Below are 13,075 nucleotides of genomic sequence, written 5' to 3'. Positions count from 1 at the left end.
ATCATACTAAGTGAAGTAAGTCAGACAAAACAAATATCATATGACATCACTTATATGTGGACTCTAAAAAGCTGATGCAAATGAACTTGTTTATAGAATTGACTCACAGACTTTAAAAACAAACTTATGGTTACCACAGGGGAAATGGGGGAGGAATAAATTAGGAATATGGGATTAATATATATACACTACTATATATAAAGTAGATAATCAATGTGGACCTAATGTATAGCATAGGGAACTCTACTCAATATTCTGTAATACCTATGTGGGAAAAGAATCTGAAGAAGAATGGATATATGTGTAACTGAGTCACTTTGCTGTACACCTGAAACTAACACATTGTAAATCAACTCTAATATAAAAATTAGATTTAAAAAAATGATCTCCCTTCACCTCTTAACTATGTCTTCTTCATGCTTTTTATCTTATCTTGGAGTCATTTTCTAAACATAGCTTTTTCCAATTAGACTCAAATTCTAAGACAAGGAGCCATGTATTAACCTCACCTCTGTCCTCGCCACCCCTTCTAAATCTCCTTTACTTTGCTCATAATAGAAACATCATTGATGAGTAACAGTATAGAATGTGGGCAAGAAATGCCATTAAAGGATTAGGATTTGGCTGCATGATTCTAGTGACACAAAATGACTTAGATAAATGAGAGAAATGAGTCCATGGTGAACCCCTGCCCCGCCACCTGCAGTTTGTAGGCAATCTACGTTCCTTATATCTTGGTCTGGCTTCATTGACTCAAGATCACTATTCCAGCCTCCATGCCTAGTTTTCAGGAGCCAGAAAGGAACAAAATTGAGGAAACTGGATCCCCTGTCCCTTTGAGGATATTTCTGGGAATTGTATATACCATTTCTGCTTACATCCATCAGCCAGAACATCCCATGGCAATGCCTCCTGCAAGAGAGACTGGGAGATCTAGTTTTATGTAGATAGTGTATGCTCAGCTAAGAACTCATTACTGTCAGCCACTGCCCCGAGGCCCATGCAGCTCCAGCCCCTACAGTGTTACAGCCTCTGAGGCTGCACCTGTCCCTCTGAAAGGACGCCTATCCGTGGGTTTCAGGTAACTAGCATCTCTAACTTACCACCTGGGTGTCCCAGCTTAGCTAAGTGTTCCCTCCTGCTTTTAGGAAGAAAAGCCAAATGTGAAGCCAACCAGTTCCAGTGCACAAATGGCCGATGTATCACACTGCTGTGGAAATGTGATGGGGATGAAGACTGCACTGATGGCAGTGACGAGAAGAACTGTGGTGAGTAAAGAGCTGCACAGCCTCACCTGTCTCCTCACTGGGACTTGGGCATTTTACTGAAAAAGGATGACATTCTCTTCACTTCTACAAATGTGTCAAGATTCTGAATCCACTCCTAAGAATTGCTCTGAACCAGAGTCCAAAGATTCTATACTTTCTGGTCTAGGAGGAATACCACTGAGTGTGTGAGGTTATTGACCTGAGTACAGAATCGTGAAGATAAAGTGGGGTTCCTTTCAAATGAAAGGACCTGGTTGATCTTAGATGAGGCAAACTTTTGGTGTAGGAAGCTAGGGAAAGGGAGGGGAAGACCAGGAATAGAGACAGAAGATTGCTTAGAAAAGACTTTTTAAAAATTCTCAAATGGTTTTGACCCCCAAAAAGCAAGCCATGGACAGTACGAAATCCCTTGCAGTTTCAGAGATTAATTCCTGTCATGTTTAGTCAACTTCAACTAGCCCACCAGGCTCCTCTGTCCATGGGATTCTCCAGGCAAGAATACTGGAGTGGGTTGCCATTTCCTTCTCCATGGGATCTTCCTGACCCAGGGATCAAACCCGGGTCTCCTGCATTGCAGGCAGACACTTCTCTGAGCCACCAGGGAAGCCCAGTTAGTTGCTAGGTGTAGTCAACTAGCCTATTTAGTCAACTTCAATTTGGATTCTACAAGCCATGTTCTATGAGTCCCAGTAACTCATAAGCCAGCCCAGATCAAAGATCAGATAAGGATTCTTTTACAATTCCTTTTCTCCAGAGATGCTAATTTTAAAGCACTAGACAGGATGGGAGGCATTCTCTTCCCAAAGAAAACAGGGATATGCCATTATACCGATCGATCAGCATTTATTAAAAGATTATTGTGAGAAATGACTGCTTTTGCAATTGGTGTGACCTCTTGTTAAGCCAGGACAGCTGTGAACTACATGTCATGATGACATTTAGGGACCTTGAATACAAGCTGAAGTTTGCTTTATGATCCCTTTGTTCCATGTCATTAAATTGCTGAAACAAGGTTGTTCATGAATGTCGGTGATAACGTTGTCTTTTACCTTTTAAAAAACGTTACATAAAGATATCTTCTGTACAAATTGAAAATACAGAAGAAAAATAGAGACTAAGTGTAGTTTTCATCAACTGCTATCTTGTTAGGCCCTTGCCTACTTCATGCATCATTACTAAAATTCTGTAGTATAAACATCCTGGCAGGCTGTCCTGTGCTTGAGCTCTCAGAGCAGTATCATGGATGCCTGCGTGCCAATATGTAAATTAGTAGCTCATTTGGAAGCAGAGTAAGTCCATTCTGCAATCTCAGGAAAGAAGCTTATCACCAGTCTCAGGACCAAGAATAGTTCTGTGTGACATGTTTACATCTTTGCATTCCAACACTAAGATCTTAATCTACTCTACAAGATATTGAGCTCCATGCTCTTTCTGTGTTACCTGGATAATATAATTCTTTCACTAGTTTTCTCACTAAAGGACCTCACTCTTGTCAACCGTGCTCTTGCTATAAGTAGCAATTCTTATTCTATGCTGAACTATGTATTTGGAAAAAACCCTTTTATGTTCTTAGAGAGTAATTATTATCTCCATGTTTGGAAGTTTGGAAGTCTTACTTTACCATCTGACTACCTCAGTAGAAACTAACCTGAGTCATTGTAGGGGTCATCACTGGCTTTTCCTAAAATAGTCTCCACATCAATCAGTTCTAGCTACATCACAGAAGACCTGGAAGAGATAAGGAGGTAGATGTACACACAATCTAGATCACACAAAATGGGAGAAAGGAAATATATTCTTGGCCATAATTTGTCTCTGCCTTCCAGGTATGAGAGTAGAGAAGGAAAGTGGGAGCTTTGCTTGGGAAGCTGTGAATGTTTATATGGAGATGTTCTGCCATGAAAGGCTACACAATTACTTAACACTTCTAAAGCTACTTCCTATTTTTCCTGTCCAACCTCTTGATGTTGAACTTGGTTACAACTTTATCAGGGCTTTTTCTTTCAAGCATGTCAACTAGCATATTTAGTCAACTTCAACTTGGATTCTACAAGCCATGTTCTGTGAGTCCCAGTAACTCATTCTTCTACAGGTGTTAGGCTGAACTGATAAATCAGTAACTCAGATACCCTCAGTATGGAACTAGCAGTTCTCTTTCCCCGTGACACATCTAAATTTCCATCCATCTCTCAAGGCCCAGTTCAAATAGCCCATCTTTCCCCTCCCGGTCTGTGTTCAGAATGGAGAGAGAGAAACCCTAGCAACCTACTGACCCCATGTGTCTCTTGTTCACTTTGTAATACAACCAAACTTCTCTACCCCTGTAACATCTTATACTTTGTAAATTCATGAGGTCTCTTTATAACCATTGCCTACTCTCTCTTTCACAACTTCTGAAGAGTATCACAGGGTGAATTACAATAACCGAGACCCTCTGGCATCTTTCTACAGGCTCAGGAGAAGATGGGCCTTGGATATCACTTAAACCATGAACACTGGGGTTTGAGCATTTCAGTGACTTTAGAAGCAGGTGTGAATCTGAAAATATGGCCTTTCTTGTTCCCTCGGCTACACAGTTTTAGGATATAAACAATCCTTTTCAGATCATCATAATTGATCATCCCATCTTGAGTTCTAGAAGTTGACTATAATCCTGTCTCTCCATTAACAATGCTCATTGCTCAGTTGTGTCCAGCTCTTTGCAACCCTATGGACTGTAGCCTACCAAGCTCCTCTGTGTGTGGGATTTTCCAGGCAAGAATACTGAAGTGGGTTGCCATTGGCTTCTCCGGGGGGATCTTCCTGACCCAGGGATTAAACCTGCATTTCCCGTGTCTCCTGCATTGGCAGGCGGATTCTTTACCACTGCACCACCTAGGAAGTCACCCCATTAACAATATCTGAGGCTAACCCAGAGCAGCCCTCTGGTTTTGTACACTCTGAATTGAGAGTTGTACCTGGCTTAAACCCCTGACTTGAAGTGGCCTCTTTCATGTTTTCAATAAATTGTTGACTTTTAGCTTATTTTCCATTCAGAATATTTGTTAATGAATGACTTAACTGGAAATTCAAGTAGAAAGTATAGGCACAGGGGTAAAGAAGAATATAACCTAAGAAGGATGCTCTTGGAATGCCCTATGTGGTTCCTTGTCAAGACTCTTACTGCCTGGGTACAGAGTTCCTCAAGGGTAGGATGACCATGCTGCTGGCTTTGCTTAGCACAGTCCTGGAATGACGTTTGTCTTCCTGGTAAAAATAAGAGTACCTTCTTTCTACTGAGACTGTGTCAATTTGGACAAATTACACAGTCACCCTAATTAAGGAGAAAAGTCTGCCCTAGTAAGAATTAGTAGCAGAACTGATACCTTGTCTCAGGCTGTTTAACTCTAGTAGCCAGTTATGAGGACTGGCAGCTTCCATAGTAAGTTCAGTGACTTTTAGCTGGTTGATGTGAGCCCACCCTTCGGTTGCTAAATACAACTTCTCTTACATTCAGATTTGAGCTTCCTTTATTTCTTATCCAGTGGATTCCTCTGCCCCAATAGACCTGTAGGGGTGACGGTATTTGGTACTGGAGCTTGGCCTTCTGTCTCTATGCTAAACCCATGTATTGTTACAAGGTGCCCCTAAAACAGTTATACTGTGAGCCAGTCGTAAGATGAAACGTTTGACTGTTAAACTTATGAAGCACTTAAATGACTTGGAAGAAATGCATTAAAAGAATGAACTTATTACTCAATCTCAATGTTATAAAATGAGCAAGAAGTTCATTGGAAGGGATCCCTTGACCTCAGTGTCCTCCAAGTCTCTCAAATGATCACCTTCCTCCTCTAGGGGAAAGGGAAGGTAAAAAAGATTTTTCTAAGGTCCTGCTGGATATTGGCAGTTAACTGCTAATTGACTTAGCTTTATTTTTAGAGTAAAGCATCTCAAATGCAGTTGTACCCCTAATGGGAATGTAGGGCTCTTGGGTGAGTGACTTCAACTTTAACCCTGCATATCCACTTCTGTAGTGAAGAAGACATGCGCCGAGTCTGACTTTGTATGCAACAATGGCCAGTGTGTTCCTAATCGATGGCAGTGTGACGGGGATCCTGACTGTGAAGATGGTTCTGATGAAAGCCCAGAACAGTGCCGTGAGTGTGATTCGCTTTGGACTTGAACTTTCCCAAGCTGTTCCATGTCTCATAGCTCTAAGTATTGTATACTCTAAAACTTGCTTAGTTTTCCTTGCCCTTCTTTAAAGTTAGGCCAGTTGACTCCAAGGTCAGTCAGATCATTATCAGTCAATCTTGAATAATATTAAATAATGTTCTCCCTAATCTTAACAAGACTGACATTCTCTTGGGTAGCTTCACTATTGAACATTTAAGACTGAAGCCAGAAGATTTAAGAACTCCTTGACTAGGTGCATAGATTTCAAATGTTCGATGATAATGACGCTGAGCAGATGGTACTCTGGTCCTGGAAGCTAAGTCAAGATGTGAGGGTCCCCTGTCCGCCAAGTATAAGCTTTTAGATGCAGAATTTCTCATGTTATGAGAAAAAAATCTACTGCTGAAGGGGTAAGGTGACTAGAAACAGGATGATATTAGTGACTTTAAGAAACATGTAACCTAAAGGTGTTTAAGTGGGGAGCTTACAGCTTGTTCTTATATAATAGAAACTTCATAGGTATGCAAATACACATGTGTCCTTAGGCTTGACATTCAGGAGAAAGTCTATGACATCATAGAGGAAGATGATGTGGGATAGATAAATTAGAATCATTTGCATATCCTGGTGAAGAAAGTTTTCATGTTCCTTCTAAGGCAGTAGAGGCCTGCTAAAGCACTAAAAGTGGAAGTCTAATATGAACAAAGTTTAGGTCTGGAATATAAGATTACAAAGGAAAATTAAGCAAAAAGGAAGAGACGTGTGTTAATTGCAGTTCTCCAGGCAAGAAGTAAGGTGAATAAGAGCACTGGCCAAAGGAGGTGAGTTAGCATAGGTGAAGATGGGTTCCACAAAGATCCAGCTCCAAGTTTTAGTGGGGGACGACCCTGTAAAGTCAAGAATTAGAGGTTGCCCCTACTTCACAAGATATCAATCTGAAGGAGGCCTGTGAAGAAATTCAGGCAAAAGAAGACTTCATAGGTATTAGACCATCTGGCTTTTAATGAAGTTGGCATTTGTTGCCAATATCTGGGTGTGTCACTTGGTACCCAGCAAATACATAATGGTCAAGGAGCAGGCCAGCCAAGGAACCCAACCATGCCAAATAAAACAAAAGCCAGGAGTGCACACGCCACAGAACCTTGACAGAGTAGCACGGTCAAGGCTCTCGGGTGGACTGCCAGGTAGTCTAGGCTGGCCTGGCTCCCCAGCCATGGAGCCGACGGAAGATCTGCCCAGGCTCCAGCTAGTCAGTCGAATTTCAGCTGTGTGCCCGGCCACTGAGTTACAGATGTCACCACTTCCAGGCAGCACAGGAGCAGCAACTTTGTGCTGATGAGTTCGGAGGCTCTTTTGAGACTGTATGTCATCAACAGATATGAGAACATGCCGCATAAATGAAATCAGCTGTGGTGCCCGCTCCACTCAGTGTATCCCAGTGTCCTGGCGGTGTGATGGTGAAAATGATTGTGACAGTGGAGAAGATGAAGAAAACTGTGGTAAGAAGATCAGTGTTGAGTGGCTTAACCCAGAGACCCTCTTGCTCCAAGAATGGTGGGCGTGAAGGTGCAGTTGACTTGACTTGCTTTCTAGTGACTTCACTACCTGCTCGACTCCTTGTCTTTCCTAACTGCCCTCAAACTCAGAGAAGTGTGCATGGTAACTGACCATTGATTGCTTGGCTGGTTCTTCTAGGCAAATAGAAATAAGAAGGTAAGTCCTCCAAGGCACTTCCATGTAGAGATGGCTCAGTGAAGCAGCAATTGTGTGAAGTCTTGTCTTGGTTAGGACAGCAGCTCGTGGGCCTTCCTCACTTGGGCTCCATCAAACGAGGAGACTAAAGCCAGCAAACCCATCCCCAGGTTGAAACTGGATCTGCCTAGTGTCATAAATTACTTGAGTCTCACACAAGCATTCCTCAGCCCCCAAACTAGATTCTCTTTTAACCTTTCCAAAAGCTAAACTGGAACAGAAGGACAAATTAACGTCTTGCTGATGATACCCAAAGAAAACTCTAGCCAACTGATGGTACCTTTGTCTCCTATCACAGTTCCTACCTGTAAAAACTAACTCTGTTTCCTAGCCTTTCATGTTTCTGCTCTTGGAAAACGTGTAATAAAATGCTCCATGTTAAAGGTGAGGCCCTAGGAAAGTCTTTAGGTTGAACAGACATTGTGTTGAATGTTCTTTCAAGCGTCTACCTTTTTATAGGGCCTTTAAAACCATAGCTGCCGAGCCTGACAGGTATAGGCCTCCTGATGCAGTAAGTGTACAATGAGTTGAGGGCACTTGTGGTCGAAACACCAGTCTTGCGTGTAGAAGTCACATGCCAAGGTCATTACCATTGCACCTAGTCCAATGAGTTTTGGCACTGAATCCTAGAACTGAGCTTTATGTACTGGTAAGCCATGGAGCTGCCAAGTGTTTCCCTTTTCGATCTAGACTTTGCTTCCCAAGAGAGTCGTGGTCTCCACCCCAATTACCACCAAATTTTGACCTTTATTAATTTGGCAGGAATCTGAGTCAAAGTATGAACTGACTAGCTTATCATTATCTAGCACACCTGGCTGCTAGATTGCAGTTCTAGCCCCAAAAGTGACTTTCTAAAACTTGAAAATATTTATGACCTGTTATTCCTGATCCTGATTGGAAGGACTAAAAGAGAAGGGACCGTGTATGGTGGTATAATACATGGAGGCTTCTTTTTGGTGATGGTGTCACAATGCTTATTAGGAGTGAATGTTTGCTCATGTACCTGATGCCTGATCATCTCAGCTCAGGATGTGGCCTGGCCTGATGAGCAGTGTACCATTTAAAGAGAACTCATGTCCACCTTTCCCAATGAGGTATCTTGTGACAGTTTAAGTTATTAATTGCTGTCCCTTTAAGATGCTTCTCATCTCAAATGAATTTCTAGTCTTCATCTATTTTCTCATTCCTTCATTTCTGTTCCTCTTCAAATGTCCTTGCCTATTTTACATGTTAAGGCTGTTTCCCGGTGTTCTGGGAAATATTGATATAATCCAACTTTCACTTTTAAGTTAGGTGAAAAAGCTGGGGTTCATGATCCATGACCTGCATGTTAGATTTGGGGACAAGAGGCTTGAAAGGACAAGTCCTGATGAGTTTTCAATGGGACATCTTGTCTCTCAATAGGCAACGTAACGTGTAGCTCTGATGAGTTCACCTGCTCCAGTGGCCGCTGCATCTCCAGGAACTTCATGTGCAATGGCCAGGATGACTGCAGCGATGGCAGCGACGAGCTGGACTGCGCCCCACCAACCTGTGGGCCCCACGAGTTCCAGTGCAGCACCTCCTCCTGCATCCCCATCAGCTGGGTGTGCGACGATGATGCAGACTGCTCGGACCAGTCGGATGAGTCCCTGGAGCAGTGCGGCCGCCAGCCAGTGATCCACACCAGGTGCCCGGCCAGCGAGATCCAGTGTGGCTCTGGCGAGTGCATCCACAAGAAATGGCGATGCGATGGGGATCCCGACTGCAAGGACGGCAGCGATGAGGTCAACTGTCGTAAGTCACTTTCCTGTCAGTGTGGCATGCGCAGCTCTCACCCAGATATCCACCAGGGACACTTCGGCTGACTTCACCCCATGCCATTCTGTCCCCCTGTAGCTTCCCGAACCTGCCGACCCGACCAGTTTGAGTGTGAGGACGGCAGCTGTATCCACGGCAGCAGGCAATGTAATGGCATCCGAGACTGCGTGGATGGTTCTGATGAAGTCAACTGCAAGAATGGTGGGTGTCCCCTGGTTGTGGGTTGTTAGTCCAATGGTTGCTCTGATCAGACCCACTGATGGAATCTCTCTTCCGTGTCTCGGTTTGTAGTCAATCAGTGCTTGGGTCCCGGGAAGTTCAAGTGCAGAAGTGGGGAATGCATTGATATCAGTAAAGTGTGCAACCAGAAGCAGGACTGCAGGGACTGGAGTGACGAGCCCCTGAAAGAATGCCGTAAGTAAAGGGGTTGCGTGAGGACAGAGTGGGACAGGTTAAGCAGACCCAGCAGAGCTAATGCAGTTTGGAGCCTGCCTAATGCCTGGGTAAACTACATTAATGAATTAGGTTCAGTTGCTGGGCTTAAAAGTGAAATGTTATGACTTAAAAGTGCTGACAAAGTAGTTCATAGTTTCACCCCCTTAATGATAACCAATCAGCAATAGAGAACCTTGACTAAATACTGCTTAACCAACTGTTAACTTGCCAAGAGATTGGGTTTACTATTTCCCCAATACAGACTGAGATGTGTATCTGCAAGGCCCATTATTAGATCTTGAAAAATCATGGGTTTGACTAGACTATCTAGACAAGTTATCACGAATAGCTTGGATTTTAAATGTTAATAGATCAAATATCAATTTGAGTATTAAGTAACTCTACTATCTTTTTATTTCAGATGTAAATGAATGCTTGGTTAATAATGGTGGATGCTCCCATATCTGCAAAGACCTAGTTATAGGCTATGAATGTGACTGTGCAGCTGGGTTTGAACTCATAGATAGAAAAACCTGTGGAGGTGAGTTGAAGAACAGAGCCTGAGAACAGAGGGTGATGGGAAAGGTCAGAAGATCTCTGTAGATCATCTAGGAAAAGCAAGACTAATTCTAATTTCCCTCCTAGATATTGATGAATGCCAAAATCCGGGAATCTGCAGTCAAATTTGTATCAACCTAAAAGGCGGTTACAAGTGTGAATGTAGTCGTGGCTATCAAATGGATCTTGCCACGGGCGTGTGCAAGGCAGTAGGTAAATGGACTTGGACTAGTGTTGCTCTAGTACCTTTATGAGCAAGTGCTCATGAAAGGTACAGCCAGTGACTACAACAGTCAAATGAAATATGAAAATAAAACAGTACTTGAGAGCAATGCTAGTAAATTCACAGTGCAATTGCAGATGTTAGATAGCAAATCATTGCCCTAGATGCCTGCCTTGGTCAATTCCTTTTACATATGTATCATGAATACCTGCTTATTCTCTGCTTCCAAAACTTGAGTGCAATTCAAATAAGTAACATGCATCAGCTGCCCTATTTTGTTGAATGCTGTGACCCGAGGATGGCCTTCTTAAACAGTAGGAAGTGCTCGCAGGCCCGGGGCACAGACTTCGGCACGAGTACTCCTGGAGTGTTCAGCAGTGCCCTCACTTTTTAAGTGCTCCTCTATTGGGAGGAAGTAACTTGGAAGGACCTTGTCTTCTTTCAGCAAAGCTAAATTAACCTGACTCCTGTCTTGCAGGCAAAGAGCCAAGTTTGATCTTCACCAATAGACGAGACATCAGGAAGATTGGCTTGGAGAGGAAAGAATATATCCAACTAGTTGAACAGCTGAGAAACACTGTGGCTCTCGATGCTGACATCGCTGCTCAGAAACTGTTCTGGGCTGATCTAAGCCAAAAGGCCATCTTCAGGTAACTTACAGTTCCGTTCTTGGTGTCTTGGTCTAAGTCATTGCCACTGGCCTTTTGAAGGTTTGGAGGAATTTCCCTCATCTCTAGTTCCAGTCTAGCATTGAATGTCAGGAATGTTAAATCTAAGGGGCTTTCCAGGTGGCGCTAGTGGTAAAGAACCCACCTGCCAATGCAGGAGACTTGAGATGCGGGTTCAGTTCCTAAGTAGGGAAGATCCCCTGGAGGAGGGCATGGCAACCCACTCCAGTATTCTTGCCTGGAGAATCCCATGGACAGAGGAACCTGGCAGGCTACAGTCCATAGGGTCACAAAGAGTCAGACACAACTGGAGCAACTTAGCATACATACACATTAAATCTAAACACTGATTCTTTAATTATTAAATTACTATCAGTTCCTCATTTGAAACTAACATTTGAAACTAACAATCACCTGTAAAATAAAAGATGGCTACAATTATAAGATTATAACAGGTAACATCTTAATTTCTCTGATGTTCTCCCTTTTTTTTTTTTTCCAGTTAGTTGAGTTAGTTCATAGTTGCTACAACTAGAATGGTAGTGGTAGCTTTTTCTTGTTGGGAACTGTAGAAACTCAGATGATAGTTACTGAAGCAGATAGCTTCACTTAAGAGTATGGTGTTCTTGCAAGTAGAATGCAGACCAACAAGATCACTTACAGTGTTAGTAATTTGGAATCAGTAAGCAGCGTGGTTACATATTTTGAGTGTTGAACTATGGGGTTACTAGAGTTCATTCTGAACAAAGTAGCTGACCATTTTGTGAGCAGAAAGTCCATTCTCCAGGCTCCGATGGTGTCAAACTCTTAAATTTCTTGTGACCTATTCTGTTTCAGTGCCTCAATTGATGACAAAGTTGGTAGACATGTTAAAATGATCGACAATGTCTATAATCCTGCAGCCATTGCTGTTGATTGGGTGTACAAGACCATCTACTGGACTGACGCGGCTTCTAAGACTATTTCAGTAGCTACCCTAGACGGAACCAAGAGGAAGTTCCTGTTTAACTCTGACTTGCGAGAGCCTGCCTCCATAGCTGTGGACCCGTTGTCTGGGTTTGTATTCTGTGTTTTTCATCACATAGACTTTCAGATGCTATCTGTGTAGGTCAGGAGCTTCCCTTGTGCCTAAAATAGTACTGAAATCCCAAGATTTAACAGCTCCCTACAACAAAGAATGATCTAGTACAAGATGTCAGTGGTGCCATAGTTGAGCAAGCCGGGAATGGACTCATCTATATGACAGGCCCTCCCTGAGCAGGTGACTGCTAGTTCACATGAATGAAACAATTCTGATTTGAGATACATCGAAAGCTGTATCTAAACTCTTATGCCCACCCAGCTTCTGTGCAAGTGATTTTTTACACTGAAGTATAGTTGATTTACAATGTGTTAATTTCTGCTTTTTAGCAAAGTGATTCAGCTATATGTATATGTGTGTGTGTGTGTATGTATATATATAGGGCTTCCCTTGTGGCTCAGACGGTAAAGAATCTGCCTGCAACATAGGAGACCTGGGTTCAATCCCTGGATTGAGAAGATCTCCTAAAGAAAGTAATGGCAACCCACTCCAGTATTCTTGCCTGGAAATATATATATATCTGGAGATACATAAATACACACACACACACACACACATATATATATATACACATTCTTTTTCATATTCTTTTCCCTTATGGTTTATCACAAGATATTAAATATAGTTCCCTGTGCTGTACAGTGGGACCTTGTTTATCCAGTCTATATATAATAGTTTGTATCTGCTAATCCCAAACTCCCAATCTACCCCTCCCTTCTCCCCCATGTCCCTCTTGGCAACCATAAGTCTGTCTCCATGTCTGTGAGTCTGTTTCTGCTTCATAGATAGGCTCATTTCTAAATGCAAGTGATTTAATTTTTGTCTGAACACTTTTATCAGGTTAGCTCTGAATGATCCAACCTAAGTCACATGAGATGTGAGGATTTTGGTAACCACGTTATCTCTAGGCTTTCATCTAAGTGTGCAAGTTGTCTGAAATCCAGTGAAAATAAATAAACCTCTCTAGAAACATTTCACTGAGGACTTCCTCCAAATTGCCCTTAAATAAAACAAGAAAGCAGCTATTAGCAATTTGACCAAGGCTGTAGTAATCACAATTGACTCCCATGAAGCCTCACTGTGTTCTCACAGCCCAGCCCTGGGTGTCTGTAAAACTTACCAGATACTCGCTTTT

General features: G+C 42.6%; 1 protein-coding gene and 1 long non-coding RNA gene across 4 annotated transcripts in view; one reads left to right on the top strand and one right to left on the bottom strand.

Annotated features, from left to right (window-relative positions):
- LOC147366957 (uncharacterized) overlaps positions 1 to 13,075 on the bottom strand; it is a 343,959-nt gene that overhangs the window by 197,448 nt on the left and 133,436 nt on the right. The window lies entirely within an intron of this gene.
- The window catches only part of VLDLR (very low density lipoprotein receptor), a 32,905-nt gene that overhangs the window by 13,254 nt on the left and 6,576 nt on the right, over positions 1 to 13,075 (top strand). For both annotated transcript variants that reach the window (XM_086415351.1, XM_086415352.1), the window contains exons 3-12: positions 1,149 to 1,268; positions 5,282 to 5,404; positions 6,800 to 6,922; positions 8,580 to 8,951; positions 9,054 to 9,176; positions 9,267 to 9,389; positions 9,832 to 9,951; positions 10,056 to 10,181; positions 10,670 to 10,841; positions 11,697 to 11,915. In XM_086415351.1, the coding sequence (XP_086271477.1) occupies positions 1,149 to 1,268; positions 5,282 to 5,404; positions 6,800 to 6,922; positions 8,580 to 8,951; positions 9,054 to 9,176; positions 9,267 to 9,389; positions 9,832 to 9,951; positions 10,056 to 10,181; positions 10,670 to 10,841; positions 11,697 to 11,915 (1,621 nt within the window). The remainder of the gene's footprint in view (positions 1 to 1,148; positions 1,269 to 5,281; positions 5,405 to 6,799; positions 6,923 to 8,579; positions 8,952 to 9,053; positions 9,177 to 9,266; positions 9,390 to 9,831; positions 9,952 to 10,055; positions 10,182 to 10,669; positions 10,842 to 11,696; positions 11,916 to 13,075) is intronic.

Source organism: Bos grunniens, chromosome 8 (assembly GCF_055505025.1).
Source record: "Bos grunniens cultivar Pamir isolate PY7600 chromosome 8, Bosgru_T2T1.0, whole genome shotgun sequence".
In the NCBI taxonomy this organism is placed as follows: Eukaryota; Metazoa; Chordata; class Mammalia; order Artiodactyla; family Bovidae; genus Bos; species Bos grunniens.
This window is presented reverse-complemented; position numbering and strand designations above follow the sequence as displayed.